Source organism: Orcinus orca, chromosome 1, assembly GCF_937001465.1.
Source record: "Orcinus orca chromosome 1, mOrcOrc1.1, whole genome shotgun sequence".
Lineage (NCBI taxonomy): Eukaryota > Metazoa > Chordata > Mammalia > Artiodactyla > Delphinidae > Orcinus > Orcinus orca.
This window is the reverse complement of record NC_064559.1, coordinates 12,486,587-12,504,392: the sequence shown is the minus strand read 5'-3', so window position 1 is coordinate 12,504,392 and position 17,806 is coordinate 12,486,587. Positions and strand designations below refer to the sequence as shown.

Here is a 17,806-nt window from a genome sequence, read left to right as displayed (position 1 = left end):
ACAAAAACAAATAAACAAAGTAGAAGACTAATGCAGATTTTAGTCCAATCTTCCACTAAGATATGGGCCAAAAATCTCTCAGGAACTTGACCTGAAGAACCATGATATTTAGGGTTGATGCCAATACTGCACCATTCCAAGTATTAATAACAGAGTGCAGTGGTAGGAATGCAGGCTTTGAGATTACTTAGAACCCTGGTCAAAATCCGGTTCTGGCATTTACAAGCTGTAAGATCACGGGCAAGTGTCAGTAAGCAAAATGCCGTTGAGACGATTTATCTGAGTGCTTGGCATACTGCTACTACTCGAAAAAATGGCAACCGTTATTACCAACGAGAAAGTCTATGAGGCCATAGGAGGAATAACTGAGCGAGTCTATGGAAAGAGATAATAAACATCTGAGTATAAGCGTTTACAAACTTTACAGCCACCCTACATACCTAACAGGTTCTTAAGTTTTATTTGGAAACAAACTGAAAAGAAATGGAAAATAGTGACTAGGTAAGGATCCCAAATCCAAATTATTCTTATCATTTAAAAGTGAACGTTATGATTTTCTTTAGAAACATTATACGACTCAGACATCCCAACTGCAGCTGAAATCTTTTTTTTAAAGCCATCAATGTGCTTTTCTTAAAATAATCTTATATATAGCCAGTTGCAAAAGACCATACATTATATGATTCCATTTATACGAAATGTTCAGAACAGGCAAATTTATAGAGACAAAAAGTAGATTAGTGGTTGCCTAGGGCTGGGAATTGGGGGAAGCTGGAGGGAAATGACTGAATGCTAACGGATAAAGGGTTTCTTTATGGGGTGATAAAAATGTCCTAAAATTGACTGTGGTGATATTCAATACTTGTGCCCTTGCTTATATTTCAAACATTTCCTCTAAGAGAACATTCATTTGAACCAGCAAAAAAGCTTCATCTAGCAGCAACCTAACCACCAAAATATTTGAAGGAATTGTTTACCTCAAAAAAACTTTCAGGAAGGAAAATGAGGACAACAAGGAAATATTTTATAGAGCAGATCAAACAGCTGGACTGCAGTTTTCAGTGACATGCTGTATAAATAGGCATCAATGACTATAACTTTATATTCTCCAGTAGACTCTACTATAAATGTTTACCAAAGTAATTTAATTATAGTCTTATTAAAGAGATTAAAACAAAATAAAGGCTAAAACAGATAGATGAGGTACGACATAGAATCAAATAATTTTTCATATTCTATAATGAAAGTGAACCAAAGAATAATTACTATAAATATTATAGGAATTATAAAAGCACAAAAAAATTACATAGGACTAGATATTAACAGAAATGACTCAAATCAGCATTCTGCTAAATAACCTTAATATCCATAACAGCTCAAATATTTTTCTAAAGGAGTATCACTAAAAAATATAAAACAAAACTTACTTGGTTCTAGCTTCTTCAGATCCTCCAGTTTAAATTCTTCTTGGGACTGTGTGGACTGAATTTAAAACATGCGCATTACATATTTTTATTACAAAGATTTCACTGCACCCTATGTCTTTTAAGTGGTTGACGACATATTCAAAAAGTAGCCAAAATAAATGAATCTATTTCTTGCTTTCAGGGTAAAAAAAAAAAAAAATTCCAAACTGGTTTTTGTTTTTGTGTTTTTTGGAACATTCAGGCTAAAAATAACAGAAAAAAAATTGAAGTCATATCTTTTATTTTTACAGTTTATATAATATGAACTAAATCTTTTAATATGAGTTTAACCCATGAATTCTTACTGTTATAAAACCTTTGTGAGACGATACTGCTTTTGGCATGAATGCTAATATTTTATCAGAATAGTTCACAATAATTTCTTTTCCTTATATTAAAAAGTTGGAGGGAGGGAACCTATTTACCTGTAAAGCTGCACTTCGTAATTCCAAGCATGTTGCAATTTTGCCTATGGTTTTCTGAAGGAAAAAGAAAAAGCTATAAATACCAAATATATCATAACTGTTAGCTGTCCAAATCATCAAGTTAATTTTCATTGATAAGCAATCTATAATTTTAAAAAATAAGTTAAATTTTACTTCTTTTAGCATCTTGCAGACTTTGGAGATGAGAAACAGGAGGTAAAGGGCTGGGATCGGGCAGAGAAGGTGAGTATATATTTGCTCCTAACCTAATGTGCCACAACCAATTTTAAATCAAGTTTGCTTTGATGATAGCTTTAGATGTGATTTAAAGGGCAATGAAAAGGACTTCAAGCATCTTCCCTCCTAAGCTTTACCTTTTCTTCTTCTCCATAAAGTCTGATATTCACTAAAAGACTTAAAAACAAAAATATCTGAAAGTTAGCACAGTGGTATAATTTAATTTTGACTCAAATCCAATCTTGACTTGTTCAATTAAATATATCAACAATACTAAGCAGAATCAATACTTGTGATAAATGATGGTAAATTTTACAGTCAGATCTGAGCTATAAAATGGATACAAGTGATAAGGTGTAGTTCCTGTCTTTAATAAGCTCATGTTTCTATTATATAAGACATTCAGAATCACTGTAACATAAAGCAGAGGCACTTGATTCTATAGGGCTTCAGCGAACTAAGCGGTAATATGTCCTGGAGAAACAGGACAAGAATCGGAATTAGGATTCAAGCCCCAGTGACTGGGAGGATTTCTAAAACTAACGTACTAGGAAAACTGTCATGGTTCATTTGTCTGAAGTCCCAAACTGAAGCAGGGGGAGAAAGGTTTGAAATGTGAAATGTGTGTGTTGGGGGAGGGAGGTCATTATAAAGGGGACCTTCTAGGACCAGCTGCAAAATCTGTTATTACTTTAGCAATAAATCATACAGATAGTTTCTGGACAGAAGAATGACTATCAGATCTGCCCTTTAAGAAGACCGCTGTGTGGGCTTCCCTGGTGGCGCAGTGGTTGAGAGTCTGCCTGCCGATGCAGGGGACACGGGTTCATGCCCCGGTCTGGGAGGATCCCACGTGCCGCGGAGCGGCTGGGCCCGTGAGAGGCCCGTGTACCGCAAAACAAAACAAAACAAAGAAGACTGTTGTGATAACAGTATCCATAGGGTGAAGGAGAAAAGGGAAAAGAATAAAGGTAAGATCAATCAGGTTATTTCAACTGTCTATGTAAACAGTAATCAGAACAAGAACATGAATGACTAGGGTTGAAATGAAAAGGAGGAGACCCATAGAACAAATACGTGCGAGAGCAGGCAGCAGCTGAATTATGCCCATCAAGACTTTTAAATCCTTCCTAATAAAAAGGAATAAATCCTGACAATAAAAGTGAATATATATGTACAATATTTGCAATGCCTTCACAAAAAAAATATTCTGGAAAAGAAAAGAATGTTTTTCTATACATACTGACGACCTGCAAAAGTTTAGTCAATTAGATTTGGTGGTTTTCTCTTTCATCAATTTTCTTTGGAAGATAAATGAGGAGCAAAGAGGAGTAACAACTATCGTCCTGGTACCTGGCACCCAGGCTAGATGGCACTACGTAATTATCATGTGGACCATAAACAGGTGGGATAGTTCACAAAATAAAACACTAATTCTACAAATAACAAATGCTAGAGAGGGTGTGGAGAAAAGGGAACCCTCCTACACTGTTGGTAGGAATGTAAATTGGTGCAGCCACTATGGCAAACAGTATGGAGGTTCCTTAAAAAACTAAAAATAGGGTTGCCATATGATCCAGCAATCCCACCCCTAGGCATATATCTGGAGAAAACTATAATTAGAAAAGATACACGCACCCCAATGTTCACAGCAGCACTATTCACAATAGCCAAGACACAGAAGCAAGGTAAATAAATGTCCATCAACAGATGAATGGATAAAGAAGATGTGGTATATATATATACAATGGAATACTCCTCAGCCATAAAAAAGAATGAAATAATGCCATTTGCAGCAATATGGATGGGCCTAGAGATTATCATACTAAGTGAAGTAAGTCAGAAAGAGAAAGACAAACACCATATGATATCACTTATGGAATCTAAAATATGACACAAATGAACTTATTTATGAAACAGAAACAGACTCACAGACATAGAAAACAAACTTATGGTTACCAAAGGTGAAAGGGGGAAGGATAAATTAGGAGCTGGGGATTAGCAGATACAAAGTACTATATGTAAAACAGATAATAAGGTCCTACTGTACAGCACAGGGAACTATATTCAGTATCCTGTTATAAACCATAATGGGAAAGAATACGAAAAAGAATATGTATATATTGATATATATATCAACATGTATAACTGAATCACTTTGCTGTACACCAGAAGCTAACACAACCTTGTAAATCAAGTATACTTCAATAAAAAAAATTTTTTAATTTAAAAATATATAAATAAATAAACCACGACTGAGCAAAAGACATGACTCTTGGTCAAGGAACAAGTAACAATATTTAACTATCTCCACAATCTTTAAAAATTTCTTTTAGGGCTTCCCTGGTGGCGCAGTGGTTGAGAGTCCGCCTGCCGATGCAGGGGACACGGGTTCGTGCCCCGGTCCGGGAAGATCCCACATGCCGCGGAGCGGCTGGGCCCGTGAGCCATGGCCACTGAGCCTGCACGTCCAGAGCCTGTGCTCCGCAACGGGAGAGGCCACAGCAGTGAGAGGCCCGCGTACCGCAAAAAAAAAAAAAAAAAAAAAAAAAAAAAAAATTTCTTTTAATCTTAATATAAGAGTTTAGAAAATGTCAAATTTTATTTTGAAATTTTACATTTAAATATTATATTTAATAGAACTGCTGCAAAAGGAATCAAGATACTCACATATTTACCCTCTGAAAGAGCTGTTGTGGAGGAACCAGCAACAATCTTTTCTACATAAAATCTAATAACCTCAGATCATTGTTCATATATATCACTCAAATCTGACAAAACTAGTAAATAATTTTAAATATAAATATAATTATATAGTAATAGTAGTAGCTAACAACTATTGAGCAGTTACTAAATGACAGACTCTGCTAAGTGATTTACACACATTACGTCACTTAATCCTGACTACAACCCTATGAGTTAGATACAACTATTTTATAGATGTGAAAACAGAAGACAGGTTAAGCAACTTGCCCTGGACATCAGTGTATTCTATACAATAGCAATATATACAACAAAGTAATACACTTATTTTAATACCATTTGGCCATACTTTTTATGTTCTTTAAAAAATGGTTTTGAAAAAGGGTTGTCTGTATTAAGGGACACGTACCAGTGAGTAAGTCTTTAAAAATACTAGTTAACTCCTTTTCCTTCTTTACTATACAATCCATCTGATTTGATGTTTTTAACATTTAAGGTAAAATGTAGTTTAACAACTATAAGTCCACTAATAATCTATTTTAAATTTAAATATTTCTTCACATTAAGCAGAAGCAACAGTTTTTTACACAGAATCTACTGAACTATGGCAAAATACCAATAAGCATTATTCATAACTATTTTAAGGGACCACACCCAACATCAGTATTAAAAAAGGAGTGAAACACTATCATTTTCAGCTCTAGCAAAACATGCAGCATTTATTGATGTCAAAATCAAGTGCTTGCTACTGTAATTATTTCAACTTTCTTAGAAAGAAATCGTTCAGAAAAATTATTAAGAAGCACAAAGTCATATGTGTCAGAATATAAATATTGACTATTAACTAATACACATTAAGACTAAGCAAAGTGAAGTTTAATTTTAGAAAGATTTAAATAATTAGCACTTCATTCAAATTAACTGCTTATACCTACTGTGGTATAGAAATGGAAAATGTCATTTTCAGAATACTGGCTACTTTACTTTGTCACTTGCTAGGGAAATGGACAACTCAAAAAGAGTGGTGAAAGGAAAAGATGAAATAGAAATATACAAATAAAGAGCAAAAGTAACTTTGCTAAAACATATCAAGGAAAAATAGGTTGAAAAAATACACATTGTTAAAGTAGTAGCGTCTCAATCCAGACTTAATTTTTTACATTTAGACAGCCAGCCGTCTACTCTTTAGATGGCGGGGGTGGGGAGGAAAGAAAGGAAGAGAGGGAGGAGGCAGTGGAAAGTGGGGACCTATAAAATGTAAAACAAGCATATAGTGCTGGAATTCTCATTACCACTAAATTTGATTCAAAACAGGGAAAAACTTTCTAAGCATCATGAGACAGGATGTTCTAGTCTGTCCAGAAACTTACATGAGAAAATCTACTACACCAAAGCAGGGAATTCAACGGAATGAAAGCTTTTGGCAGCTCTTTTTTGGCTACTAAACCCTGTTGTTATAATGACAAAACTATTAAGAAATGAAATGAAAGCTATGTCAACTGATCATGAGGGAACATCAAATAAGAATTATAAACTTGCTTTTTTTTCCACCAGAAATCTTTGAGAATATTTTGAATAGAAAAGCCATATGAAGATTTTTTACCATCAACTAATAAACTTTAGAGAGATCAGTAGCTCTGCTTTAGAGTTCTTCAGATTTAAAATAAATATTGTGAAGATATATATGTTATTCTCTAAAAAAATAGGATTCCTCTAATCTTAAAATAATCATATACAAATAAATATCAATAACTTAAGATCTAACAAAGCATTTATTCATCAAATATTTTTGAAATCTTACTGTGAACAGTAAAAAGCTTCATAAAGAAAGCACTTTAGAAATATAGTGGTTTTCAAAAATCTTCTTTCAAAGTTCCACAAATTATTAAATGGTTGGCATAATTCTAAAACTTGTCACTGCTACAAAAACATTTAAAATAGTAAAAGCATAAAGAATATAATTCCAAATAGAAAACATATAGAACAATTTTGCTTAGAATAATGTAAGGAACATTCTCCATTTTCCTCTTTTAAGGAAAACACAATCAAATTTCTTCTCCTTTGGCTTACATGCCAGGTCTGGCATTCAATTAATTTTGCAGACCTAACAGTTGGTTTCAAAATTTCCCATAACATGTTCTTTAGATCCAATGAAATATTATAAAGGGAGGAGGAGGGAGACTTTCAAAAGCCAACAAATCTGAGAAATACTCCATTACCCAAACTCTTTAAAACTCCAACATACACATTAACATACTAAAAGCCCTGACAAGTCACAAACTCTGTTCATATAACATCTATTAATTTTTCAGAGTCAATGTTCTCCAGATAATGTCTGGGAAATCTTTGTTTTTCTAATCATTTATTAACTCAGAGCCTCTAAGTTTTTCCTTATGTGACATTGAAATAAGGCCTACTATGTCAATATGAGGTTTCTGGCCCATTGTGAACGTTTCACCTGTATTTTTAAAGAAAATTTTTTTAAAGAATTTGTATGCATACGACTTGCCTTATATTTATAATGTAGTACAGAGTGATTTGGGGGCCCTTCTCCAAGCCCAAGGAATAGGGAGGCAGGCACAATCTCTCTCTGTAGTCACTACTGGCAGCCACATTTGCCTCCTAAGCAGGTTTATAAATAAAAAATACCTCAGAAATCAGGCCTCGAGGAGGGGAGGAGGAACAGACTACCTCAAAGGTAGAGGTCATTTGAAGATTTAGGGATACGTTTCAAGATCCTTTAGGGTTATCTAATCCCTCATTTCATACATAAGGAAATTAAGGCCCAGAGACAGAGACTGGATTCAAGACCAAGTCTTCTGACTCCAGATCTCAGGCTCATTCCTTTAGGTCATGGTGCCTCCTGGGCCTTGTGGAGGGTGAGATCTGTGTAAGCTGAAAAAAGACAGCAGCCGGGTGCCTACTAAGAACAGCTATAAATTAAAGATTGAATACACAGCACTGTCAAACACTCCAGCTTCATCCTTAGAAAGTTAAAGAAAATTAAGAAAAAGCTAATTTTTTCTGGTTAGTCTAATCATCAGAATACGACAAAGCTCATTTCTTGATGACATTTTTAAAAACTTTAGTATGTTTTAGGTCAAATCAGTTTATATTTGAGGTCGTGTTGCTCATAGAACCTATACCTAAGCAACAGATGTTGGAGACAAGGCAAACAGGTGATTAAAATATGGCTGTCATTAAACTTTTTAATTTCCTAAGCTTTCATTTTGTTTCCATAGTCATAACACACTTTGTTAGCTGTTAATTTACATACTCAGATATTTGAGATTGTTTCAAAACATAGATGTTTAAACTCTCAATTCTGTGATGCCAGCTGATCACTTCCTTAGCAATTCGTAGACAGATTTCACAAATCTTAGAGGTGATAAAGCATATAGTCCTTCTTCCTTTCCTTTTGCAAACCGGACAATTCCTCTGTGGTAATTATTTTCCAGGGCTAAAATCCTAAGTTTCCTAAATCTATTGTGGATATTAGCAATTATTAAGGAAAAAAGAAAAATATACTTTAAAATTTTAGAACTTCTATTACCTTTTAAAGTACAAAATAAAGATACACTAGATGACACAGACCCAAAAATGTTTTATTAGGTTTTTTTTTGAATTTTATCTTATTTATTTTTTTGTACAGCAGGTTCTTTTTTTTTTTTTTGATTTTTGAATTTTATTTATTTTTTTACACAGCAGGTTCTTACTAGTTATACATTTTATACATATTAGTGTATACATGTCAATTCCAATCTCCCAATTCGTCCCACCACCACTGCCCCTGCCACTTTCCCCATGTGGTGTCCACACGTTTGTTCTCTACATCTGTGTCTCTATTTCTGCCCTGCAAACCGGTTCAACAGACCCCAAATATTTTTAAAATGCAAACATACTAACTTGTGTAAGAAATATGACTGACCTTAATTTTTGGTGTTTTTTTCTTTTCAAAGACTTATAAAGATGAATCAAATGAATACAGGCCTAAGGACTAAAACCAATCTGTTTAGGCTTACTTAAAGAGTGTGCAAAGAATCACTCCCACTCCCACTCCTTGTACAAAAAGAGAATAAAAGCAAATTAAGTCACCATAGTTTTTACAATGTCTTAAGAAATGGGAGGAAAACTGACATGAATTTTTTCATTATCTACGAGATTAAAATTTAACTTAACATTAGATACCTTGAGCCAGGAAAAATAAGAATTGTTTCCTCCCATTTCTTCTCACTGTTTTACAATAAGGCTTCTTAAAATATCCCATTTTTCACAATCTCTAGCAGTACAGGGAATCAATTTGATTCATTAAAATTTTAATTCAAGGAGAAAGAGCACCCTTGAAACATTTTGCAACTTTATGCATTTATTTTGTTGATGGATTCTTATGCTAAATTCTTGACTTGAACTAATTATTTTTCAGTGGTGGCTTTTTTTGTTTTTCGTTTGTTTTGTTTTTTGTTTGTTTTCAGAGGAGGTGGAGAAGGAGGTAAGGAAGTTCTGAGTTAAGTAAGTACTGAGGTGGGATGCAATTACTCACAATCAAACTCCAGTCTCTGGTACCCCTTCCTTCCCAACCAAAGTGTGGATGGTCTCCACTAAATGTCTAAATGGCTGAGTAAAGAAATTCATTAAGTGAGAAATTCATTACATGGTAAATCATGTGGTATCTCTAAAGTAATTACTTAATGTTCAGCGAAGCATAATCAGTATCATTCTTTGTACTTAAGTATAACAGTTTTTGTTGTTTGTTTTTGCTTAACGGACTCAAGACAGAACCCTTTTCATTTGGAATCTGATGTATCTAGAGATTATTTTATGGTACCTTTTGTTCTTCTGTAAACTCAGAATTATTGTGTTGAGCTTGGGCCTCTTTTTGTAGGTGTCTTGCTAATCTGTAAGAAGAAAAAAACATTCTTTAAAATTGAAGGAAAGCAAACTATTTCAAGTGAAACATGGTAAAATAATTTAATTCTTAAAAAAGAGTGAAGTACAATAACACTTTTCTTCTGTTTTCAAAGTATAAATCTACATTATCTTTAGAATCTAACTCTTTATACAATGACAATGGAAATAAGATACTTTTCATACCATTTCACTGGGACAAATTTCAGCTCGAGACAGCAAAAACAGAATCATAGAGGTGGAAAGAATCTCAAATGACATCGAATTCAACTTTCCTTAGTACACACGAATTTCTTCTACAACAAGCCAAGAGCAGTTGTCCAGATTCAGCTTAAACACTTCCAGTGAGCACCAATTAATAGTACCAGCCAGAGGTACTTTATCAGTCTATCATTAATTTGCTGATAAGATTAGTTCAAATTACAGCCATGACAAAGTGATGATACTCTATCAAATTATACTTTTGAACGTATTTTTCATGGCAAATAAAGAAAATCCTCTACCAATCAGACATGGAAATCACTGTTTGCTCAGTTATCATCATCCTTAAAAACAGCAGCTAGGCCTCGGATGAGTTTTCAAGGATGGATCTGTGTTACAAGTCTAAGCTCAACTCTTACAGCTAAACAATAAAAAGAAAAATAACTCAATTTAAAAATGAGTAAAAGGTTTGATTGAACAGACATTTCTCCAAAGAATATATAAAAATGGCCAATAAGTACATGAATATCATCTCATTAGTTATTAGGGACATACAAATTAAAACCACGATGACATACAACTTCACACCCACCAGGATGGGTATAATTTTTAAAAAGAGGGAGAAAAAGTACAATGGGTATTGGCAAGGATGTGGAAATTGGAACCCTACCACTGGAACTGATGGTAGGAATGTAAAATGGTACAGTCACTGTGGAAAACAGTTTGGCAGTTCCTTAAAAAGTTAAGCATAGGGGGCTTCCCTGATGGCGCAGTGGTTGAGAGTCCGCCTGCCGATGCAGGGGACACGGGTTCGTGCCCGATCCGGGAAGATCCCACATGCCGCGGAGTGGCTAGGCCCCTGAGCCATGGCCACTGAGCCTGCGCGTCCGGAGCCTGTGCTCCAGAACGGGAGAGGCCACAATAGCGAGAGGCCCGCGTACCGCAAAAAAAAAAAAAAAAGTTAAGCATAGAGTTACCATATAACCCAGCAGTTTCAAAATCCTAGGTATATTCCCAAGAGAACAGAAAACATGTTCACACTCACACACACAAAAACTGTACACGAATGGTCACAGGAGCAGCATTATGCGTGATTAGCCAAAAACTGGAAATACCTAAAATGTCCATTAACTGATGAACGGATAAACAAAATGTGGCGCACACATTCAAAGGAATGTTATTTGGCCATAAAGAGGAATGAAATACTGATACATGCTACAATATGAATGAACCTCAAAGACATTATGCTAAATGAAAGAAGCCATATAAAAGATCATATATTATATGATTCCATTTACATGAAATATCCAGAATAGGTAAAGCCATAGAGATAGAAGGCAGATTAGTGGTTGCCAGGGGCTGGGGAAATGAGAGAATTGGAAGTGACCCATATCAGGTAAAGGGTTTCTTCTGAGAGTGATGGAAATGTTCTGGAATTAGATAGTGGTGATGGTGGCATAACATTGTGAACATACTAAAAACTAACAAATTGTACACCTTTACAGTGATAAGTTTCATGTTACGTGATATTTATTTTAATTTTTAAAAACTTGCAGGGGGGAAAAAGAAAACAAAGAATCGAAAGGATTTTTTTGGTGAGACATTTTGTAACTACAAAAGAATTTTAAACTATAATTCCCAAGCATACTATACTATCCTAGGTGGGGAAAAGAGGCAGGGATACAAAGGGTAGCAAGTGCTAGATTTCCCACCAAGCCGTTGCAAAAGACAGTTCACCGAGTTTCCAAAAAGCCTTAGATGGAAGTTCTAATCTATACAATCATGTCTTTAAAGATCAAGAGTAAAGTTCACTTGATGACCTCTATCTAATCTATGAAAGGTCTGCATCCTCCTTATCATAACGCAAGAAACTCCTGCATAAAATCATAACGTTTGCCAGGATAGCTCCACCATGTTACTTAATAAAAGTGTTTCCATCCATTTATTTCTTTTCCCCCAAAACTGGAAACCCCAGAATATTTGTCCTAAAATGTCATTCATAGACCCACTCTGTGGATTTTATACAGGAGTAAGTACAATTAGAAATAGCCATAGCCATACTTGTCCCGTACTTGGTTTCCTTTCTAACTCTTGCTGGCCTACCATCTACGTAGAGTTCTCTTCAGGAATCACAGTCTACACTTAACAATGTCAACTACACATCCCTGAATTCAGGGAAGTTACAGTGTTGCACAGTTTCTTTATTTGACAAGTTCTACACACAATATGCCAATAGTGACTGTAAACCTAAGTAGGTCACTGTCAGAAGAAAGGATATAGCTCTAAACTCCTGCTCAAATGCTAGCAGTCAGTAGACAATGATGTTAAATTCAAACAGAATCCTGTTTTTAAAAATTAGGCAACAGGCTGGAGGAAATATTTGCAAATCATATATCCTATCTGATGAAGAACTGATATCCAGAAAATACAAAGAACTCTTCTAATTCAATAGGGAAAAGACAAACAACTCAATTTAAAAATAGGCAAAAGGTATGAAGAGACACTTTACAAACAAGATTTACAGGGAAAATAAGCATCATAAGAAAAGACACTCAGTATTACTAGTCGTAAGAGAAAAACAAATGAAAACCACAGTGAAGTACACTACATACCCACTAGAATGGCTATAATCAAAGAGACACACAATAACAAATGCTATCAATGTAGAGAAACAGGAACTGTCATATATCGTTGGTAGAAATGTAAAATGGTGCACCCAGTTTGACCAACCAGTTTCCCTTTAAAAATTACACATAAATTTACCATATGAGCCAGCAATTCCACTCCTACATCTCTACCCAAGAAGAATGAAAATATACGTGCACCCAGGCTTACACGTGAATGTTCACAGCAGCGTTAATGATAACAGTCAAAAAGTAGAAACAACTCAAATGTCTACCAAGTAGTGAATGGATACACAAAATGTGGTATACCCATACAATGCAATACTACTCAGCAGTAACAAGGAACAAGGTACTGATACATACAACAACATGGATAACTTCAAACACATTGTGCTAAATGAAAGAAGCCACATACAGATCACATATCATATGATTCAATTTACGTGAAATGTCCAGAAAAAGTTTCATTTCATCTTTAGAGACAGAATATAGATTAACGGCTACCTGGGGTTAGGGTGGGAACATGGAATGACTGCAAATGTGCATAAGCGATCTTTGTGGGGTGATGGAAATGTTCTAAAGTTTGATTGTAATGATGGCTGCACAACTTGGTAAATTTACTAAAAGTTCACTGAATTGTAAAAGTAAGATGCTGAATTTCACTGTATATAAATTATACCTCAATAGTTATTTTAAAAAACTTTTTGTAAAACCTAGGCAAAAAAATTAATTTTCTAGGGCTTCCTTGGTGGCACAGTGGTTAAGAATCCACCTGCCAGTGCAGGGGACACGGGTTCGAGCCCTGGTCCAGGAAGATCCCACATGCCGCGGAGCAACTAAGCCCGTGCGTCACAACTACGGAGCCTGCACTCTAGAGCCCGCAAGCCACAACTACTGAGCCCGCGTGCCACAACTACGCTTCAGCCCGCGTGCCGAGAGCCCGTGCTCCTCAACAAGAGAAGCCACTGCAATGAGAAGCCCGCACACCGCAACGAAGAGTAGCCCCCACTCGCCGCAACTAGAGAAAGCCCGGGCGCAGCAACGAAGACCCAACTCAGCCAAAAATCAATGAATAAATAAAATTAATTTTTAAAAAATTTTAATTTTTTAAGCCCATAAATGATTGCACCATTTTAAGACAAAGTGAGACATAAATCTGTCCACTGAGGGAAAATCCACCTGCTCTGGGTATCAGATGAGCAGGTAAGAGTTGACATTCTATTAGTAAAGGTAAAAAACCTATCAAATATTTTTCTCTAGAGAATAACCTCAGTTTCCAAGGGTGCCTACAGGTAATACAGGACTGCTCTCAAGGGGAAGTTTTAAATATCCTTAAAGCACATAAACAAGTGACCCACAGAAACCCCACAGCAATCCATGACAGAAACAAGTGCTTCTCAAACTATTTAGAGTGAAGAACTAGTTTTTTCCCCCGCAATCTGTTCCAGGCTAATACTTTTATAAAATAAAATAAAAACTATCATTAAGATGTCACACCACAATGAAATTCCTAAATTTTAAATCCCCATTTCTTTATTTATCTCGTTGCAGACCAGCAAGGACATGGGACCACACCTTGAGAGGCACTGACACAAGGCATAATAAGGATGATTAACAGGGCTTATCCAATCTTCAAACTCACCCATTCATTTAACAAATACTTATTGAGCATCTGTGTGCCGGATTAATGCCTCAGGACTGATCCTGTGAAATAGCTGATTCTAGGCAGCAGAGTCCATGCCACTCTACCCTAAGTTAGGGTGCAGGTACCCCCAGGTTGCTGAAAGAGGTGGCCTGCTAGAGGGAGTTGTTTTTAATTGATCATGTATATTTTAGATAGCAATTTCAGTTTTGACATAATTTGCTTAAATCTTCCAACAGTACTGTGGTATCAACTCCTTAATGCTCCCACAGCATATTCCTGAATCAAGCCATTCACTAGAATACAACAATTATATAATATCTAAATAAATAATTACTTGATAACAGTCTAGTGCTACTCTGGACACTACGTATACAGTAGAGAACAAAATAGACAACCCCTCCTATACCCTGTTTTCAAAGAGCTTACATTCAAGTGGGGAGAGAGACAACCAACCAAATGAATACATAACATATATTGTACTTTATATGGTGATAAATACTATAGAAAAAATTAAGCAGGATTGGGGGTTGGATCTGCAAGACTGAGGTAGAGGGAGTGGGAGTGGACAGCATACTTAACTGGACAAAGAGGGCCTCGCAGAGATAATATTTGGACAAAGACCTGAAGGAGGTGATCAATCGGCCCAAGCAGATAATGGGGGAAGAGTGTTCCAGAAAAAGTACAAAAGCCCTAAGGCAGAAGCATGCTTCAGGAAACAGCAAGGAGTGTGGCAGCACTTACTCTTTTCCTACTTCTGTCATAGCAATACCCATTTATTCTAAAATCCTCCAGCATTTCTCACAATGAAAAATAAATAAATAAATAAAATCCTCCATTAGACTCAATACTTTGAGGATGGATATCAAATCTTATTCATTTCTATACGCCCAGCTCTCACTTGCTGAGTGATGAAACTGTTTAAGCTGTGATATTCTTACCTTACGATAAGTACAAACACATCCACTCCCTCCCCCACAAAGTCCCCATCCCATGAATTCACTCCTGTGTGTTGCACAGCTGTAAAGACACAGCTGCCTCTGCGGTCAGAAAGGCCAGTTCTCCCAGACTTCTTCTTCTCGCTCAGTATCTAGTCAGTTACTAAATCCCATCCATTCTTTTTCACATCATTTAGTGGCCCCCAAATGGTCTCCTTTTCTCACAGATAATTCAAATTAAAAAAAGACAACTGGCCTTCATTTTTGAGTGTATTAATTTTAAATTCAACATCGTGTATGTAGCCTGTATGTTTACAAAATTTAAGCCAATCATCACATATTTCTATTCAAATTTGACACTGGTGGTTTTTATAGTAATTTTAGAATTACTCTGAATCATGAAGTTCAAGGTTAGTAATGAGGTTCAACAATAGATTTGTTGGTGCTTATTACTCTCTTGCTGAGATATTTTTAGAAATTCCAGCTAAACAGCTTGCATATTCAATTTTCCTTTGTAATTTCAATTGGACATGGTATTCTTCACTTTCCATTGTGAGGCCTGCTGCTGAGTGCCAACAGCTGCGATGTCTCACCATCACAAGTGAGAGGCAGCTTTAGATTTCAGGCTACGCAAGTTTAGTTAATGCAGAATGAGTATACATGGGTGCTCACTATCTAACCGGCTACAGTATGAAGGATACATTCTCTGGGAATGAAGGAAGTCTTCTAATTTGTCCAATTCACTTATACAACGCATCTTTAATAAATGCCTTAAACACTACATAGTAGAGCAGACAGGATTTGGAACTGGGAAAAAAAAAACAACCCAGACTTCAGCAATATAGTTTTGTGACCCTAGGTAATCCGGTTAACCTGAGCTTCAGTTTCCTCATTTGCAAAATTAAAATAATAATATTCTCACCGAGCAGTTGCAAGAGTAAAGTGAAATCAAGTGAAAGTGCAAAACAAATGACAGTAGTTGCCACACATGGCAAAATGGCCCAAACCATGGTGGTTTTCAGGGCTTTTGAAAACTACAGGCAATTCAAAGTCAGTAAGATGAGATAGAGAACATCCACGCATTTAAATTATCTTACTGGCCAGATAAACACAAGTAACTATTGTAGAAAAAGAATACAGGATTTAGATCTTCCAAGCACTAATCGTGTATTCTTTCCAAAAGACGCTGGGGCGGGGGGAGGGGGGGTGGATTTTACTTACACATGGTTTCGAACAATAACTTGCTTTAAACCAAGAAGTAATTACTGGCAACAGTTTGCAAACAACAGCATTTCAGCAGGCAGTTCCTATTTTCAGTAAAATGTGCAAGAAAACTATAAGCAAGGTTTAATATATACGCAAACCTTGTCTTTTAATTTTAAAAACACCGCTGAAGTTTTGAGAGGAAACCATAAAGGGAAAGAAATCGGACTTGGGTAGATCAAAGAACCTGGTGCTCACATGTACCCTGCGGCTATACATTATACACAGGAAAAGGAGGAGGGACCCAAGGAGGCGGTGGTGACTCCTGTGCGTGGTCTATTAATTCACATTTTGCTCTCTTCTGTTCACATCCTGCAGGGACTCCACCCAGAGCAACCGAGCGAGGGGGTGGGTGGGACTCACCCAGCCTAGCAAATAACAGTCCCAGAAACCGAAACGGAATCGAGGTGAATTGGGAAAACACGGCTCCCCAGAAAGAGGGGTGGAGAAGGGGCGCGAGAGGAGACCTTTCTTTGGGCTGAGGAGATACCTCCGGCCTCGCTGCCTCCTGGGGGCACCCCCTCCCCTCCCCTCAATCGCCACCAGTTCCCTCCTGCCCTACACAGGGTAGGAGGAAGGCACCGTACACAGAGCGAGGCCCCTCATCCCGGGGACGTGGGCGGAGAACACACAAGTATTCCTCCGAGATTCTAAAAGAGAAACTGAGGGGCGGCAACCTGAGAGAGGCGGAGGAGAGGGGAAAAGGAAACTGACTGCAGAGCGGGGGACCCATGAGACGGTGGCAAGGAACTCAGTAGGTAGCCTGAATGGGCTGGCGCCCCAGGAAAGAAGGGCTACCTGTTGCACGGAACTGGCCCTGCTGAGGCGGAGAGCGAAAAACCCCAGAGACTGGACCTTGGTCTCCAGGGCCAGTGGGATCTCAGCCCCAGCGCCTGCGGGGCCCCACCCTGAGAAGCCTTGGCTGCAGATACAGTGATGAGAGACACCGACAGAAAGAAGCGGGAGGCGGCCGACTGGAGCCGGTCTGGCCCGCTCCCGCGGTTAGTCACTCACATCTGATACTCGTCTATCGCCTCCACCAGCTGGCCCCAAGAGTCGAAGTCGGCGCCTCTCCTAAAACTGGCGCCCCAGCGCTGCAGCAGACTTCGGGTCACTTCCGACATGGCCGGTCCCCACCCCGTCCCCTCCCGCCCCTACCCCAGCAAGGCCGGGCTCTAGGGCGCCATCCTCCCCGGGCCTGGCCCCGACATTAACAGGGCCAAAAGGAACCGCTACGGCCACCGCCACCACCCGCCAAGGAGCCGCCCAAGCCCATTTGCCGCCACAGCCAAACTTTGCGGCTCTGAAGCGGCCGCCCCGCCGAGGCTCCGCCCCCGAGGCCCCGCCTCGTGTTAGGTTGAGGCCGCCCCGCTCCACCGAGCGGCCGCCATTGTTATTGCGG

The 17,806-nt window shown here is 37.6% G+C and overlaps 1 protein-coding gene across 9 annotated transcripts in view; it reads right to left on the bottom strand.

The window, feature by feature from the left end:
• The window catches only part of AIDA (axin interactor, dorsalization associated), a 42,660-nt gene extending 24,904 nt beyond the window's left edge, over positions 1-17,756 (bottom strand). For all 9 annotated transcript variants that reach the window (XR_004483858.2, XR_007475494.1, XM_049705851.1 and 6 more), the window contains exons 1-4: positions 17,419-17,756; positions 9,657-9,726; positions 1,892-1,945; positions 1,428-1,482 (exon numbers count right to left, since the gene is read on the bottom strand). Coding sequence is in view for 7 of the 9 variants with exons in the window: in XM_049705851.1 (XP_049561808.1) it covers positions 1,428-1,482; positions 1,892-1,945; positions 9,657-9,726; positions 17,419-17,528 (289 nt within the window). In the remaining 2 variants the exon portion in view is untranslated. The remainder of the gene's footprint in view (positions 1-1,427; positions 1,483-1,891; positions 1,946-9,656; positions 9,727-17,418) is intronic.
• Positions 17,757-17,806: the final 50 nt, after the last annotated feature.